The sequence below is a fragment of the Hyla sarda genome, unplaced genomic scaffold (assembly GCF_029499605.1).
Source record: "Hyla sarda isolate aHylSar1 unplaced genomic scaffold, aHylSar1.hap1 scaffold_787, whole genome shotgun sequence".
Lineage (NCBI taxonomy): Eukaryota > Metazoa > Chordata > Amphibia > Anura > Hylidae > Hyla > Hyla sarda.
The window spans coordinates 1-18,862 of record NW_026610811.1 but is presented as its reverse complement, the minus strand read 5'-3'; the positions used below and the strand labels follow the sequence as shown (position 1 = coordinate 18,862).

Sequence of the window (18,862 nt, the reverse complement as noted above, 5' to 3'; positions counted from 1 at the left end):
TCCGTCCCCATGCATTGCACTGCGGCATTGCTCTGTCCGTCCCCATGCATTGCACTGCGGCATTGCTCTCTGTCCCCATGTATTACACTGCGGCATTGCTCTCTGTCCCCATGTATTACACTGCGGCATTGCTCTCTGTCCCCATGCATTACACTGCGGCATTGCTCTCTGTCCCCATGTATTACACTGCGGCATTGCTCTCTGTCCCCATGCATTACACTGCGGCATTGCTCTCTGTCCCCATGCATTACACTGCGGCATTGCTCTGTCTGTCCCCATGCATTACACTGCGGCATTGCTCTGTCTGTCCCCATGCATTACACTGCGGCATTGCTCTGTCTGTCCCCATGCATTACACTGCGGCATTGCTCTGTCTGTCCCCATGCATTACACTGCGGCATTGCTCTCTGTCCCCATGCATTACACTGCGGCATTGCTCTCTGTCCCCATGCATTACACTGCGGCATTGCTCTTTATGGTTCGAGCTCTGTCCTGCGTTGTGCTGTGAGTCTGGAATCTTCGTCTCCACAGTGAGTTTACTAAGGGGAAGATTTATTATTGGAGTGAAAATTTGCGCAATTTTTTTAGTTTTCGTGTTTGCGCCATTTTTCTGGCTTGATTTCTGTGTTTAAAAAAAAAAAATTATTTATGAAGTTGCGCATAAAACATATTAAGTTGTGTGGTAACAGAACGGCCAACTGGGGAAAAGACCAAAACAATTGCACAAAAACAGAGCTAAACGCCGCAATGGATCATACAAGTTGCTGATTCCAGAGAACTTTTTATTCCAGTGTTCCCCAACCAGGGTGCCTGCAGGTGTTGCAAAACTACAATTCCCAGCATGCCTAAAAGCTGTCCGGGCATGCTGGGAGTTGTAGCTTTGCAACAGCTGGAGGCACCCTGGTTGGGAAGTACGGTTCTATTCATTTAATTATTGTATCAGTTTAGTAATGATGATTATTAGTGATGACATCATGAACAACTCCCCCCCCCCCTTAAATATTAACCCCGTAGAGACTGGCTACGCGGCCACCGCCCCTCCCCCACATCATACGTCGCGTCTCATTCACGTATCGCCCGTCACCCGGTGAATAATGTATAGAAGCTTTCCCTGCAGTCATGTGACCTTGGGCAGACGTGCGGCTCCACTGGGCGGCATTACATCATCGTATGACATCACTCACCGATCCGTCTTCTGACCTCACCGTATTCGCTAAGCGCACGCCGCCCGTCAGCGCCCATTCCCCGCACGCTCAGTCTTGCAGATTCGCCCTGACAAGGAAACTTTTTTTTTTCTTAAAAAATAATCTTCTCTGTCAAATCCAATAATGCGGCGAATCCGAGGAGGAAACGGGACGCGGCTCCGTTCTGCTACGAGACGGGAGGATCCGGAATGAAACATCAATTATAATAATCGGAAAGAGTGCAGTGAAGGGGTTAACCCTGTGACTGCCGGTCACTGTATCCCGCTGTATAAGATCAATATAGGGATCTACGTGATTGTTATAGGAAATCAATGAGAACTGACAGGTAGCGGATTATCAAATATAATGAATTACAATGTATTCTGGATTATTAGGTATTCTGGATTATTAGGTATTCTGGATTATCAGGTATTCTGGATTATTACATATTCTGGATTGAGTATTCTGGATTATCAAATGTTCTTTATTATCAGGTGTTCCGGAGTATCAAGTGTTCCAGATTAACATGTATTCTGGATTATCAGGTATTCTGGATTATCAAATATAATGAATTACAATGTATTCTGGATTATTAGGTATTCTGGATTATCAGGTATTCTGGATTATTAGGTATTCTGGATTATTAGGTATTCTGGATTATTAGGTATTCTGGATTATCAGGTATTCTGGATTATCAAATGTTCCTGATTATTAGGTATTCTGGATTATTACATATTCTGGATTGAGTATTCTGGATTATCAAATGTTCTTTATTATCAGGTGTTCCGGAGTATCAAGTGTTCCAGATTAACATGTATTCTGGATTATCAGGTATTCTGGATTATCAAATATAATGAATTACAATGTATTCTGGATTATTAGGTATTCTGGATTATTAGGTATTCTGGATTATTAGGTATTCTGGATTATTAGGTATTCTGGATTATCAGGTATTCTGGATTATCAAATGTTCCTGATTATTAGGTATTCTGGATTATTACATATTCTGGATTGAGTATTCTGGATTATCAAATGTTCTTTATTATCAGGTGTTCCGGAGTATCAAGTGTTCCAGATTAACATGTATTCTGGATTATCAGGTATTCTGGATTATCAAATATAATGAATTACAATGTATTCTGGATTATTAGGTATTCTGGATTATCAGGTATTCTGGATTATCAGGTATTCTGGATTATTAGGTATTCTGGATTATTAGGTATTCTGGATTATCAGGTATTCTGGATTATCAAATGTTCCTGATTATTAGGTATTCTGGATTATTACATATTCTGGATTGAGTATTCTGGATTATCAAATGTTCTTTATTATCAGGTGTTCCGGAGTATCAAGTGTTCCAGATTAACAGGTATTCTGGATTATCAAATGTTCCTGATTATTAGGTATTCTGAATTATGAAATGTTTTTTATTAGGCGTTCTGGATTTTTCAGGCATTCCGGGGATTTATCAAGCGTTCTGGGGATTTATCAGGCGTTCTGGGGATTTATCAGGCGTTCCGGGGATTTATCAGGCGTTCTGGGGATTTATCAGGCGTTCCGGGGATTTATCAAGCGTTCCGGGGATTTATCAAGCGTTCCTGGGGATTTATCAGGCGTTCCCGGGGATTTATCAGGCGTTCCTGGGGATTTATCAGGCGTTCCCGGGGATTTATCAGGCGTTCCTGGGGATTTATCAGGCGTTCCCGGGGATTTATCAGGCGTTCCCGGGGATTTATCAGGCGTTCCCGGGGATTTATCAGGCGTTCCTGGGGATTTATCAGGCGTTCCCGGGATTTATCAGGCGTTCCCGGGGATTTATCAGGCGTTCCCGGGGATTTATCAGGCGTTCCCGGGATTTATCAGGCGTTCCCGGGATTTATCAGGCGTTCCCGGGATTTATCAGGCGTTCCCGGCGATTTATCAAGCGTTCCCGGGATTTATCAGGCGTTCCTGGGGATTTATCAGGCGTTCCCGGGATTTATCAGGCGTTCCCGGCGATTTATCAAGCGTTCCCGGGATTTATCAGGCGTTCCTGGGGATTTATCAGGCGTTCTGGGGATTTATCAGGCGTTCCTGGGGATTTATCAGGCGTTCCGGGGATTTATCAGGCGTTCCCGGGGATTTATCAGGCGTTCCTGGGGATTTATCAGGCGTTCCCGGGGATTTATCAGGCGTTCCTGGGGATTTATCAGGCGTTCCTGGGGATTTATCAGGCGTTCCCGGGATTTATCAGGCGTTCCCGGGATTTATCAGGCGTTCCTGGGGATTTATCAGGCGTTCCTGGGGATTTATCAGGCGTTCCTGGGGATTTATCAGGCGTTCCCGGGGATTTATCAGGCGTTCTGGGGATTTATCAGGCGTTCCTGGGGATTTATCAGGCGTTCCTGGGGATTTATCAGGCGTTCCCGGGATTTATCAAGCGTTCTGGGGATTTATCAAGCGTTCTGGGGATTTATCAGGCGTTCCCGGGGATTTATCAGGCGTTCCCGGGATTTATCAGGCGTTCCTGGGGATTTATCAGGCGTTCCTGGGGATTTATCAGGCGTTCCTGGGGATTTATCAGGCGTTCCCGGGGATTTATCAGGCGTTCTGGGGATTTATCAGGCGTTCCTGGGGATTTATCAGGCGTTCCCGGGGATTTATCAGGCGTTCCCGGCGATTTATCAAGCGTTCTGGGGATTTATCAAGCGTTCTGGGGATTTATCAGGCGTTCCCGGGATTTATCAGGCGTTCTGGGGATTTATCAGGCGTTCTGGGGATTTATCAGGCGTTCTGGGGATTTATCAGGCGTTCCTGGGGATTTATCAGGCGTTCCCGGGGATTTATCAGGCGTTCCCGGGATTTATCAGGCGTTCCCGGGGATTTATCAGGCGTTCCCGGGGATTTATCAGGCGTTCCCGGGGATTTATCAGGCGTTCCGGTTTTCACATGGTCACAGAAAAGTCTATAAACTTCTTCTGACAATTCTGTCAGGGTAAATTTACATGGAGAATGTTCCACGTATATTTTGGTGCGTGTGGACATGTGACCACCGCGTCTAATAAGTGACAAGTATCGCACGGATCTCTCTAGGAATTCGCACTGTAGATCTCACAGTGAACTGCGGCGCACTAATTTGTTTTTGTTTTCCGTCCGTCACAAGATCAGCTGATCCTCAAAGTACCCGCACAGTGTGTTCCCTCCCTTACCCTGCAGGAGACTCACTAATCAATGGATACATTTGTCGCCGTGTTTTGAGTGATTTTCCAGCTTTGAGCGCCGCACGTTTTATTTATCATAGTTTTGCTCGCAGTTTTTTGTTTTGTTTCTTTAAGTAAACTTTGTATTTTTGCACTTGGAGGGGGCGTGGCTTAGTTTATTCTCCAGTCTAGGATGTGGGAGGGTCATTCATGCTCATCTGACCCCTCCCCCCATGTAACTTCTCACTTTTATGAACACAATTTCTTAACTAAGACACAAACTGCTCCAGTACTGCGCAAATTGTCACACAAATGATAATGAATGATTGGGATTTCATGGAGCTGAAGTTCTGTAGTGAAGCGGCGGCCACATTCCTCAGATGGCGATGATAGATCTGGCCCCTCCCCCTTGACTGCGCATTATACAAAGTAACTGATCCCCCAGTGATACAATGTAACAATGTGTCATGTTTACAAACATTCAAAGTTTACATTTTTAACTGTGGAAATGTGTAAACCCCGCCCCCATTCCCCCCTAATCCTGCCTTCATACTAATCCCACCCTCATCCTAATCCCTCCCTGACCACGCCCTCATCTCACTCACACCCCGCTCTAATCCCACCCTCATCCATCCTAATCCCTCCCTGACCACGCCCTCATCTCACTCACACCCCGCTCTAATCCCACCCTCATCCTAATCCCTCCCTGACCACACCCTCATCTCACTCACAACCCGATCTAATCCCACCCTCATCCTAATCCCTCCCTGACCACGCCCTCATCTCACTCACAACCCGATCTAATCCCACCCTCATCCTAATCCCTCCCTGACCACGCCCTCATCTCACTCACACCCCGCTCTAATCCCACCCTCATCCTAATCCCTCCCTGACCACGCCCTCATCTCACTCACACCCCGCTCTAATCCCACCCTCATCCTAATCCCTCCCTGACCACACCCTCATCTCACTCACAACCCGATCTAATCCCACCCTCATCCTAATCCCTCCCTGACCACGCCCTCATCTCGCTCACGACCCGCCCTAATCCCACCCTCATCCTAATCCTGCCCTGACCACGCCCTCATCTCGCTCACACCCCGATCTAATCCCACCCTCATCCTAATCCTGCCCTGACCACGCCCTCATCTCGCTCACACCCCGCTCTAATCCCACCCTCATCCTAATCCCTCCCTGACCACGCCCTCATCTCACTCACACCCCGCTCTAATCCCACCCTCATCCTAATCCCTCCCTGACCACACCCTCATCTCACTCACAACCCGATCTAATCCCACCCTCATCCTAATCCCTCCCTGACCACGCCCTCATCTCACTCACAACCCGATCTAATCCCACCCTCATCCTAATCCCTCCCTGACCACGCCCTCATCTCACTCACACCCCGCTCTAATCCCACCCTCATCCTAATCCCTCCCTGACCACGCCCTCATCTCACTCACACCCCGCTCTAATCCCACCCTCATCCTAATCCCTCCCTGACCACACCCTCATCTCACTCACAACCCGATCTAATCCCACCCTCATCCTAATCCCTCCCTGACCACGCCCTCATCTCGCTCACGACCCGCCCTAATCCCACCCTCATCCTAATCCTGCCCTGACCACGCCCTCATCTCGCTCACACCCCGATCTAATCCCACCCTCATCCTAATCCTGCCCTGACCACGCCCTCATCTCGCTCACACCCCGATCTAATCCCACCCTCATCCTAATCCTGCCTGACCACGCCCTCATCTCGCTCACACCCCGATCTAATCCCACCCTCATCCTAATCATGCCCTGACCACGCCCTCATCTCGCTCACACCCCGCCCTAATCCCATCCTCATCCTAATGGGGGCATGAGCGATGAGGATGTGTGAGCAGGATGTGGGCGTGGTCAGTGCAGGATGAGGGTGGGTTAAGGGCGGGGTGTGGGCGAGATGAGGGCGTGGTGAAAATTGTGCACATTTCCCACTCTCATCCCACCCTTATCCCCCCCTCACCCTTGTCCCGCCCTCACCCTTGTCCCGACCTCACCCTTGTCCCGCCCTCACCCTTGTCCCGACCTCACCCTTATCCCCCCCCCCCCTCACCCTTATCCCCCCCTCACCCTTGTCCCGCCCTCACCCTTGTCCCGCCCTCACCCTTGTCCCGCCCTCACCCTTGTCCCGCCCCCACCCTTGTCCCACCCTTGACCAATGGCCCCAGATGGCAAAACGCCCTTTATACATAATCTTATTTTACCTTCACTTCCTGGAGGAGGGCGGCATTGATCAGCTGACTGAAGGACTGTCCGACTACGGTCAGGACCTCATTGATGGAGACCTTCATGGCGGCCAGGGCGTCCTCATCACTTGTGTTGGCGCATCTAGAAGAGAAGTCCAGGGTTCAGAGCGGCGACGTATTAGAACACGTAATCTCCATACGGTTCCCCATAGCAGCATTAGGCTGCAGTACCTGACACAGCCTATAGACAGGAGTGGCGCTGTTTCTCATTTCAGACTATTAATGCATCCCCCTTAATATGAGCGCCCCCAATAGTCCTAATAATGATATCACACATGCGTCATACGGCGCTCATCCTGCGGCGCCTCTTCTTACCTTCCGGTGATTTCGGTGAGTTGGGAACATTTCTCCATTAATAAAGTTTCGTACTGCGGAGGAATAAGAGGGACGTTAGTTATCGGCCTCATTTAAAGGGCCGGCGCGCAGTAAGACGCAGGGACATTAAGCCGCTGTCGGCGGATCTATAAATACGCATTGACATTACGCTCCACATCTGGAGAACACGTCTCATCCACCGCGCCGTGATTGTGCGCACTTTTCTCTAAGCGACTTCATTAGAAGTTATTATTCTGTTCTCAAACCTGATAACACATTATTTGTTCCCATAATTTACCTCGATCCCAACAACTATTACAGGGATAAGTGTGCGAGAGTGGCGAGGCGGCGCCGCGCGCCAAATGTGATGGAGACGACCTCGGCAAATTACAAGTAGATAATTCCGATTCTGTGTTATGTTTCTGAGAGGAAACATCCGAAGTCCTTCAATTATCACAATAAACAATCTTCTGCACCGGATCCTACAATTAACGCGCGGCCGCCGCCGCCACAAACCGACTGCGCAAATTGAATCCTATAAAGTCAATGAATAAAATCACCTGCAATGTTCTCAGGTCCAGATAATGTCACAAACGGGGAAAATAAGAGGAGCGGAAAATACTGAGACATCGTCATCGCCATCCTCCCCATCCTCATCCTCATCGCCATCCTCCTCATCGCCATCCTCCTCATCGCCATCCTCCTCATACTCATCCTCATCGCCATCCTCCTCATCCTCATCGCCATCCTCCTCATCCTCATCGCCATCCTCCTCATCCTCATCGCCATCCTCCTCATCCTCATCGCCATCCTCCTCATCCTCATCGCCATCCTCCTCATCCTCATCGCCATCCTCCTCATCCTCATCCTCATCGCCATCCTCCTCATCCTCATCGCCATCCTCCCCATCCTCATCCTCATCGCCATCCTCCTCATCCTCATCGCCATCCTCCCCATCCTCATTGCCATCCTCCCCATCCTCATCGCCATCCTCCTCATCATCATCGCCACCCTCCTCATCCTCATCGCCATCCTCCCCATCCTCATCGCCATCCTCCCCATCCTCATCGCCATCCCCCTCATCCTCATCGCCATCCTCATCGCCATCCTCATCGCCATCCTCATCGCCATCCTCCTCATCGCCATCCTCCCCATCCTCATCGCCATCCTCCCCATCCTCATCGCCATCCTCCCCATCCTCATCGCCATCCTCCTCATCCTCATCGCCATCCTCCTCATCCTCATCGCCATCCTCCTCATCCTCATCGCCATCCTCCTCATCCTCATCCTCATCGCCATCCTCCTCATCCTCATCGCCATCCTCCTCATCCTCATCCTCATCGCCATCCTCCTCATCCTCATCGCCATCCTCCCCATCCTCATCCTCATCGCCATCCTCCTCATCCTCATCGCCATCCTCCCCATCCTCATCCTCATCGCCATCCTCCTCATCCTCATCGCCATCCTCCTCATCCTCATCGCCATCCTCCCCATCCTCATCCTCATCGCCATCGCCATCCTCCTCATCGCCATCCTCCTCATCCTCATCGCCATCCTCCTCATCCTCATCGCCATCATCCTCATCGCCATCCTCCTCATCCTCATCGCCATCCTCCCCATCCTCATCCTCATCGCCATCCTCCTCATCCTCATCGCCATCCTCCTCATCCTCATCGCCATCCTCCTCATCATCATCGCCACCCTCCTCATCCTCATCGCCATCCTCCCCATCCTCATCGCCATCCTCCCCATCCTCATCGCCATCCCCCTCATCCTCATCGCCATCCTCCTCATCGCCATCCTCCCCATCCTCATCGCCATCCTCATCGCCATCCTCCTCATCGCCATCCTCCCCATCCTCATCGCCATCCTCCCCATCCTCATCGCCATCCTCCCCATCCTCATCGCCATCCTCCCCATCCTCATCGCCATCCTCCCCATCCTCATCGCCATCCTCCCCATCCTCATCGCCATCCTCCCCATCCTCATCGCCATCCTCCCCATCCTCATCGCCATCCTCCCCATCCTCATCGCCATCCTCCTCATCCTCATCGCCACCCTCCTCATCCTCTTCCTCCTCCTCCTCCTCCTCATCGCCATCCTCCTCATCACCATCCTCCTCATCCTCATCTCCATCCTCCTCATCCTCATCGCCATCCTCCTCGCCATCCTCCTCATCCTCATCGCCATTCTCCTCATCCTCATCGCCATCCTCCTCATCCTCCTCCTCCTAATCCTCATCGCCATCCTCCTCGTCCTCATCGCCATCCTCCTCGCCATCCTCCTCATCGCCATCCTCATCGCCATCCTCCTCATCCTCCTCATCCTCATCGCCATCCTCCTCATCCTCATCGCCATCCTCCTCATCCTCATCGCCATCCTCCTCATCCTCATCGCCATCCTCCTCATCCTCATCGCCATCCTCCTCATCCTCATCGCCATCCTCCTCATCCTCATCGCCATCCTCCTCATCCTCATCGCCATCCTCCTCATCCTCCTCATCCTCATCGCCATCCTCCTCATCCTTATCGCCATCCTCCTCATCCTCCTCCTCATCCTCATCGCCATCATCCTCATCCTCATCCCCATCCTCCCCATCCTCATCGCCATCCTCCCCATCCTCATCGCCATCCTCCCCATCCTCATCGCCATCCTCCCCATCCTCATCGCCATCCTCCCCATCCTCATCCTCCTCATCGCCATCCTCCTCCTCCTCATCGCCATCCTCCTCATCGCCATCCTCCTCGCCATCCTCCTCATTGCCATCCTCCTCATCGCCATCCTCCTCGCCATCCTCCTCATCCTCATCCCCATCCTCCTCATCCTCATCGCCATCCTCCTCGCCATCCTCCTCATCGCCATCCTCATCGCCATCCTCCTCATCGCCATCCTCCTCATCCTCATCGCCATCCTCCTCATCGCCATCCTCATCGCCATCCTCCTCCTCATCGCCATCCTCCTCCTCCTCCTCATCGCCATCCTCATCGCCATCCTCCTCCTCATCGCCATCCTCCTCCTCCTCCTCATCGCCATCCTCATCGCCATCCTCCTCCTCATCGCCATCCTCCTCATCCTCCTCATCGCCATCCTCATCGCCATCCTCCTCCTCATCGCCATCCTCCTCCTCCTCATCGCCATCCTCCTCATCCTCATCGCCATCCTCCTCATCCTCCTCATCCTCATCGCCATCCTCAGTTTCCTAGTTCACTACACTAGTTCCTAGCCTCATCACTTTTTAACAGTAACAAGGAAATTCCCCATAATTTGTGGCTGAATATTGGCGGCTGACGATAGAGAACGGAGGGAAACAGAATCACCAGAGTGCACTACAATAACCAGCCACCGGGGGCAGTGATGATGATAATGGAAACATAGAAGGTGTCGGCAGATAAGAACCATTTTGGTCCATCTGCCCAATAATCTGATCCTATCAATAGTCCCTGGCCCTATCTTATATGAAGGATAGCCTTATACCGATCTCTATCTTATATGAAGGATAGCCTTATACTATCCCTATTTTATATGAAGGACAGCCTTATACCTATCCCTATCTTATATGAAGGATAGCCTTATACCTATCTCTATCTTATATGAAGGATAGCCTTATACTATCCCTATTTTATATGAAGGATAGCCTTATACCTATCCCTATCTTATATGAAGGATAGCCTTATACCTATCTCTATCTTATATGAAGGATATCCTTATACCTATCTCTATCTTATATGAAGGATATCCTTATACCTATCCCTATCTTATATGAAGGATATCCTTATACCTATCTCTATCTTATATGGAGGATATCCTTATACCTATCTCTAGCTTATATGGAGGATATCCTTATACCTATCCCTATCTTATATGGAGGATATCCTTATACCTATCTCTATCTTATATGAAGGATATCCTTTATACCTATCTTATATGAAGGATATCCTTATACCTATCTCTATCTTATATGGAAGATAGCCTTATGCCTATCTCTATCTTATATGAAGGATATCCTTTATACCTATCCCTATCTTATATGAAGGATAGCCTTATACCTATCTCTATCTTATATGAAGGATATCCTTATACCTATCTCTATCTTATATGAAGGATAGCCTTATGTCTATCTCTATCTTATATGAAGGATAGCCTTATACCTATCCCTATCTTATATGAAGGATAGCCTTATACCTTTCCCTATCTTATATGGAGGATAACCTTATACCTATCTCTATCTTATATGAAGGATATCCTTATGCCTATCTCTATCTTATATGAAGGATATCCTTATACCTATCTATCTTATATGAAGGATAGCCTTATACCCATCTCTATCTTATATGAAGGATAGCCTTATACCTATTTATCTTATATGAAGGATAACCTTATACCTATCTCTATCTTATATGAAGGATAGCCTTATTCCTATCTCTGTCTTATATGAAGGATAGCCTTATACCTATCCCTATCTTATATGAAGGACAGCCTTATGCCTATCTCTATCTTATATGAAGGATAGCCTTATATCTATCTCTATCTTATATGAAGGATAGTCTTATATCTATCTCTATCTTATATGAAGGATAGCCTTATACCTATCCCTATCTTATATGAAGGATAGCCTTATACCTATCTCTATCTTATATGAAGGATAACCTTATACCTATCTCTATCTTATATGAAGGATAGTCTTATACCTATCCCTATCTTATATGAAGGATAGCCTTATTCCTATCTCTATCTTATATGAAGGATAGCCTTATACCTATCCCTATCTTATAAGAAGGAAAGCCTTATTCCTATCCCTATCTTATATGAAGGATAGCCTTATACCTATCTCTATCTTATATGAAGGATAGCCTTATACCTATCTCTATCTTATATGAAGGATAACCTTATACCTATCTCTATCTTATATGAAGGATAGTCTTATACCTATCCCTATCTTATATGAAGGATAGCCTTATGCCTATCTCTATCTTATATGAAGGATAGCCTTATATCTCTATCTTATATGATGGATAGCCTTATTCCTATCTCTATCTTAGAGATAGGTATAAGGCTATCCTTCATATAAGATAGAGATAGGAATAAGGCTATCCTTCATATAAGATAGAGATAGGTATAAGGCTATCCTTCATATATCTTATATGAAGGACAGCCTTATACCCATCTCTATCTTATATGAAGGATAGCCTTATACCTATCTCTATCTTATATGAAGGATAGCCTGGTATCTCTATCTTATATGAAGGATAGCCTTATACCTATCTCTATCTTATATGAAGGATAGCCTTATACCTTTCCCTATCTTATATGAAGGATAGCCTTATACCCATCTCTATCTTATATGAAGGATAGCCTTATACCTATCTCTATCTTATATGAAGGATAACCTTATACCTATCTCTATCTTATATGAAGGATAGTCTTATACCTATCTCTATCTTATATGAAGGATAGCCTTATACCTATCTCTATCTTATATGAAGGATAGTCTTATACCTATCTCTATCTTATATGAAGGATAGCCTTATACCTATCTCTATCTTATATGAAGGATAGTCTTATACCTATCTCTATCTTATATGAAGGATAGTCTTATACCTATCTCTATCTTATTTGAAGGATAGCCTTATACCTATCTCTATCTTATATGAAGGATAGTCTTATACCTATCTCTATCTTATATGAAGGATAGCCTTATACCTTTCCCTATCTTATATGAAGGATAGCCTTATACCTATCTCTATCTTATATGAAGGATAGTCTTATACCTATCTCTATCTTATATGAAGGATAGCCTTATACCTATCTCTATCTTATATGAAGGAGAACCTTATACCTATCCCTATCTTATATGAAGGATAGCCTTATACCTATCTCTATCTTATATGAAGGATAGCCTTATACCGATCTCTATCTTATATGAATGATAGCCTTATACCTATCTCTATCTTATATGAAGGATAGTCTTATACCTATCTCTATCTTATTTGAAGGATAGCCTTATACCTATCTCTATCTTATATGAAGGATAGTCTTATACCTATCTCTATCTTATATGAAGGATAGCCTTATACCTTTCCCTATCTTATATGAAGGATAGCCTTATACCTATCTCTATCTTATATGAAGGATAGTCTTATACCTATCTCTATCTTATATGAAGGATAACCTTATACCTATCCCTATCTTATATGAAGGAGCCTTATACCTATCTCTATCTTATATGAAGGAGAACCTTATACCTATCCCTATCTTATATGAAGGATAGCCTTATACCTATCTCTATCTTATATGAAGGATAGCCTTATACCTATCCCTATCTTATATGAAGGATAGCCTTATGCCTATCCCTATCTTATATGAAGGATAGCCTTATACCTATCTATCTTATATGAAGGATAGTCTTATACCTATCTCTATCTTATATGAAGGATAGCCTTATACCTATCTCTATCTTATATGAAGGATAGCCTTATACCTATCTCTATCTTATATGAAGGATAGCCTTATACCTATCTCTATCTTATATGAATGATAGCCTTATACCTATCTCTATCTTATATGAAGGATAGCCTTATACCTTTCCCTATCTTATATGAAGGATAGTCTTATACCTATCTCTATCTTATATGAAGGATAGCCTTATACCTATCTCTATCTTATATGAAGGATAGCCTTATACCTATCTCTATCTTATATGAAGGATAGCCTTATACCTATCTCTATCTTATATGAATGATAGCCTTATACCTATCTCTATCTTATATGAAGGATAACCTTATACCGATCTCTATCTTATATGAATGATAGCCTTATACCTATCTCTATCTTATATGAAGGATAGCCTTATACCTTTCCCTATCTTATATGAAGGATAGCCTTATACCTATCTCTATCTTATATGAATGATAGCCTTATACCTATCTCTATCTTATATGAAGGATAGCCTTATACCTTTCCCTATCTTATATGAAGGATAGTCTTATACCTATCTCTATCTTATATGAAGGATAGCCTTATACCTATCTCTATCTTATATGAAGGAGAACCTTATTCCTATCTCTATCTTATATGAAGGATAGCCTTATACCTATCCCTATCTTATATGAAGCATAACCTTATGCCTATCCCTATCTTATATGAAGGATAACCTTATACCTATCTCTATCTTATATGAAGGATAGCCTTATACCTATCTCTATCTTATATGAAGGACAGCCTTATACCTATCTCTATCTTATATGAAGGATAGCCTTATACCTATCTCTATCTTATATGAAGGATAGCCTTATACCTATCCCTATCTTATATGAAGGATAGTCTTATACCTATCTCTATCTTATATGAAGGATAGTCTTATGCCTATCTCTATCTTATATGAAGGATAGCCTTATATCTCTATCTTATATGAAGGATAGCCTTATACCTCTATCTCTATCTTAAATGAAGGATAGCCTTATACCTTTCCCTATCTTATATGAAGGATAGCCTTATACCTATCCCTATCTTATATGAAGGATAGCCTTATACCTATCTCTATCTTATATGAAGGATAGCCTTATGCCTATCTCTATCTTATATGAAGGATAGCCTTATACCTATCTCTATCTTATATGAAGGATAGCCTTATACCTATCCCTATCTTATATGAAGGATAGCCTTATATCTATCCCTATCTTATATGGAGGATAGCCTCATACCTATCCCTATCTTATATGAAGGATAGCCTTATACCTTTCCCTATCTTATATGAAGGATAGCCTTATACCTATCCCTATCTTATATGAAGGATAGCCTTATACCTATCTCTATCTTATATGAAGGATAGCCTTATACCTATCCCTATCTTATATGAAGGATAGCCTTATTCCTATCTCTATCTTATATGAAGGATAGCCTTATACCTATCTCTATCTTATATGAAGGATAACCTTATACCTATCTCTATCTTATATGAAGGATAGCCTTATTCCTATCTCTATCTTATATGAAGGATAGCCTTATACCTATCTCTATCTTATATGAAGGAGAACCTTATACCTATCTCTATCTTATATGAAGGATAGCCTTATATCTCTATCTTATATGAAGGATAGCCTTATACCTATCCCTATCTTATATGAAGGATAGCCTTATATCTCTATCTTATATGAAGGATAGCCTTATATCTCTATCTTATATGAAGGATAGCCTTATACCTATCTCTATCTTATATGAAGGATAGTCTTATACCTATCTCTATCTTATATGAAGGATAGCCTTATACCTATCTCTATCTTATATGAAGGATAGCCTTATACCTATCCCTATCTTATATAAAGGATAGCCTTATACCTATCTCTATCTTATATGAAGGATAACCTTATACCTATCTCTATCTTATATGAAGGATAGCCTTATACCTATCTCTATCTTATATGAAGGATAACCTTATACCTATCTCTATCTTATATGAAGGATAGCCTTATACCTATCCCTATCTTATATGAAGGATATCCTTATACCTATCTCTATCTTATATGGAGGATATCCTTATACCTATCTCTAGCTTATATGGAGGATATCCTTATACCTATCTCTATCTTATATGAAGGATAGCCTTATTCCTATCTCTCACTTATATGAAGGATAGCCTTATACCTATCCCTATCTTATATGAAGGATAGTCTTATGCCTATCTCTATCTTATATGAAGGATAGCCTTATATCTCTATCTTATATGAAGGATAGCCTTATACCTATCTCTATCTTATATGAAGGATAGTCTTATACCTATCTCTAGCTTATATGGAGGATATCCTTATACCTATCTCTATCTTATATGAAGGATAGCCTTATTCCTATCTCTATCTTATATGAAGGATAGCCTTATACCTATCTCTATCTTATATGAAGGATAGTCTTATACCTATCTCTATCTTATATGAAGGATAGCCTTATACCTATCTCTATCTTATATGAAGGATAGCCTTATACCTATCTCTATCTTATATGAAGGATAACCTTATACCTATCTCTATCTTATATGAAGGATAACCTTATACCTATCTCTATCTTATATGAAGGATAGCCTTATTCCTATCTCTATCTTATATGAAGGATAACCTTATACCTATCTCTATCTTATATGAAGGATAGCCTTATACCTATCTCTATCTTATATGAAGGATAACCTTATACCTATCTCTATCTTATATGAAGGATAGCCTTATTCCTATCTCTATCTTATATGAAGGATAGTCTTATACCTATCTCTATCTTATATGAAGGATAGCCTTATTCCTATCTCTATCTTATATGAAGGATAGCCTTATTCCTATCTCTATCTTATATGAAGGATAGCCTTATTCCTATCTCTATCTTATATGAAGGATAGCCTTATACCTATCTCTATCTTATATGAAGGATAGCCTTATTCCTATCTCTATCTTATATGAAGGATAGTCTTATACCTATCTCTATCTTATATGAAGGATAGCCTTATTCCTATCTCTATCTTATATGAAGGATAGCCTTATACCTATCTCTATCTTATATGAAGGATAACCTTATACCTATCTCTATCTTATATGAAGGATAGTCTTATACCTATCTCTATCTTATATGAAGGATAGCCTTATTCCTATCTCTATCTTATATGAAGGATAGCCTTATTCCTATCCCTATCTTATATGAAGGATAGTCTTATGCCTATCTCTATCTTATATGAAGGATAGCCTTATTCCTATCTCTATCTTATATGATGGATAGCCTTATTCCTATCTCTATCTTATATGAAGGATAGCCTTATACCTATCCCTATCTTATATGAAGGATAGCCTTATTCCTATCTCTATCTTATATGAAGGATAGCCTTATTCCTATCTCTATCTTATATGAAGGATAGCCTTATACCTATCTCTATCTTATATGAAGGATAACCTTATACCTATCTCTATCTTATATGAAGGATAGCCTTATACCTATCTCTATCTTATATGAAGGATAACCTTATACCTATCTCTATCTTATATGAAGGATAGCCTTATTCCTATCTCTATCTTATATGAAGGATAGTCTTATACCTATCTCTATCTTATATGAAGGATAGCCTTATTCCTATCTCTATCTTATATGAAGGATAGCCTTATTCCTATCTCTATCTTATATGAAGGATAGCCTTATTCCTATCTCTATCTTATATGAAGGATAGCCTTATACCTATCTCTATCTTATATGAAGGATAGCCTTATTCCTATCTCTATCTTATATGAAGGATAGTCTTATACCTATCTCTATCTTATATGAAGGATAGCCTTATTCCTATCTCTATCTTATATGAAGGATAGCCTTATACCTATCTCTATCTTATATGAAGGATAACCTTATACCTATCTCTATCTTATATGAAGGATAGTCTTATACCTATCTCTATCTTATATGAAGGATAGCCTTATTCCTATCTCTATCTTATATGAAGGATAGCCTTATTCCTATCCCTATCTTATATGAAGGATAGTCTTATGCCTATCTCTATCTTATATGAAGGATAGCCTTATTCCTATCTCTATCTTATATGAAGGATAGCCTTATTCCTATCTCTATCTTATATGAAGGATAGCCTTATACCTATCTCTATCTTATATGAAGGATAGCCTTATACCTTTCCCTATCCCTGGTCTATAACAGATTCCTCCAGTCTCCACCAACAGCAACAAAGTGAATGGGGACAATGTTGGAAATCAGTCCATGAAATCTGGGACCTGACGGCACAGGAACCATAGTCTTGTGTCCTCGCTCATACGACCCCATGGCCCGCTGTAGACCCCCTCAGTTGGTGTCATTGGAGACAGCCCCCTGTAGAGCGCTCTCACCTCCTGCATCTGGTCGGTGGCGGTCCCGGAGACCATGTTGTATTCCTTTATCATGGAGCGCACGTGGCAGTCGGTCCTGATGCTCATAGAATGGACGCGCTTCCAGCGGTTCTTCTCCAGTTTGGGCACCATCTTGGTGAGCTCGGTGCTGATGATCCAGGCGCTCCGCAGCAGCGTCTCCAGGCTGTTCTGGCCGCCATCTTGAGAGGTGAACATCAGGTCCGTCTGGGAGTCGTCCTCCACGCTGATGGGTTTGGACTGGAGGATGCACATGCACTCGCATTCCGTCATCAGCAGAAGGTCGTCCATCCACCGCTGCACCGAGTCCACCTGCATCAGGGTCATCCTGCAAGAGACGGAATTGTGAGAGAACAATGGTGGACCACATCATGTCCCCCCAAAAAGGAGCCACACAGGGGCCGGAACAGCTGGGTCCCAAAGGCTCCATATAGGACAGTAATGGAGAAGGACAGAGATCTCAACCATCTGATCTCAACCAAACTACAACTCCCAGCATGCCCTTATAGCCTATGGCATAGTTAAGGCAGCGTTTTCCAAATGGCGTGCCTCCAGCTGTTGCAAAGCTAAAATTCCTGCATTCCAGACACCTCCTGTCTCATCAGGACAGTGTTTACCAAGCAGGGTTCCTCCAGCTGTTGCAAAACTACAACTCCCAGCATGCCCTTTTAGCCTATGGCATAGTCAAGGCAGTGTTTTCCAAATGGCGTGCCTCCAGCTGTTGCAAAACTAAAATTCCCTGCATGCCCAGACACCTCGTGTCTCATCAGGACAGTGTTTGCCAACCAAGATTCCTCCAGCTGTGGCAAAACTACAACTCCCAGCATGCCCGGACAGCCGTTGGCTGTCCGGGCATGCTGGGAGTTGTTGTTTTGCAACAGCTGGAGGCCCACTGGTTGGGAAACACTGCTTTCGATTCTGTAGTTAGACATTGTCCTAGACCTGGCCAGAAGCCCAATAAGGTCCTAGGGTGAAGTCATGGGGCCTCCTGTACAAAGCCTTTGGCTGTCTGGGCATGCTGG

The 18,862-nt window shown here is 44.1% G+C and overlaps 1 protein-coding gene across 1 annotated transcript in view; it reads right to left on the bottom strand.

The window, feature by feature from the left end:
- The window catches only part of INSC (INSC spindle orientation adaptor protein), a gene marked incomplete at both ends in the record, with an annotated part of 150,738 nt that extends 132,570 nt beyond the window's left edge, over nt 1-18,168 (bottom strand). Inside the window, 3 exon segments of the mRNA XM_056554538.1 lie at nt 6,613-6,736; nt 6,970-7,022; nt 17,823-18,168. Coding sequence (XP_056410513.1) covers nt 6,613-6,736; nt 6,970-7,022; nt 17,823-18,168 — 523 coding nt within the window.
- Between the last annotated feature and the right edge of the window lie 694 nt (nt 18,169-18,862).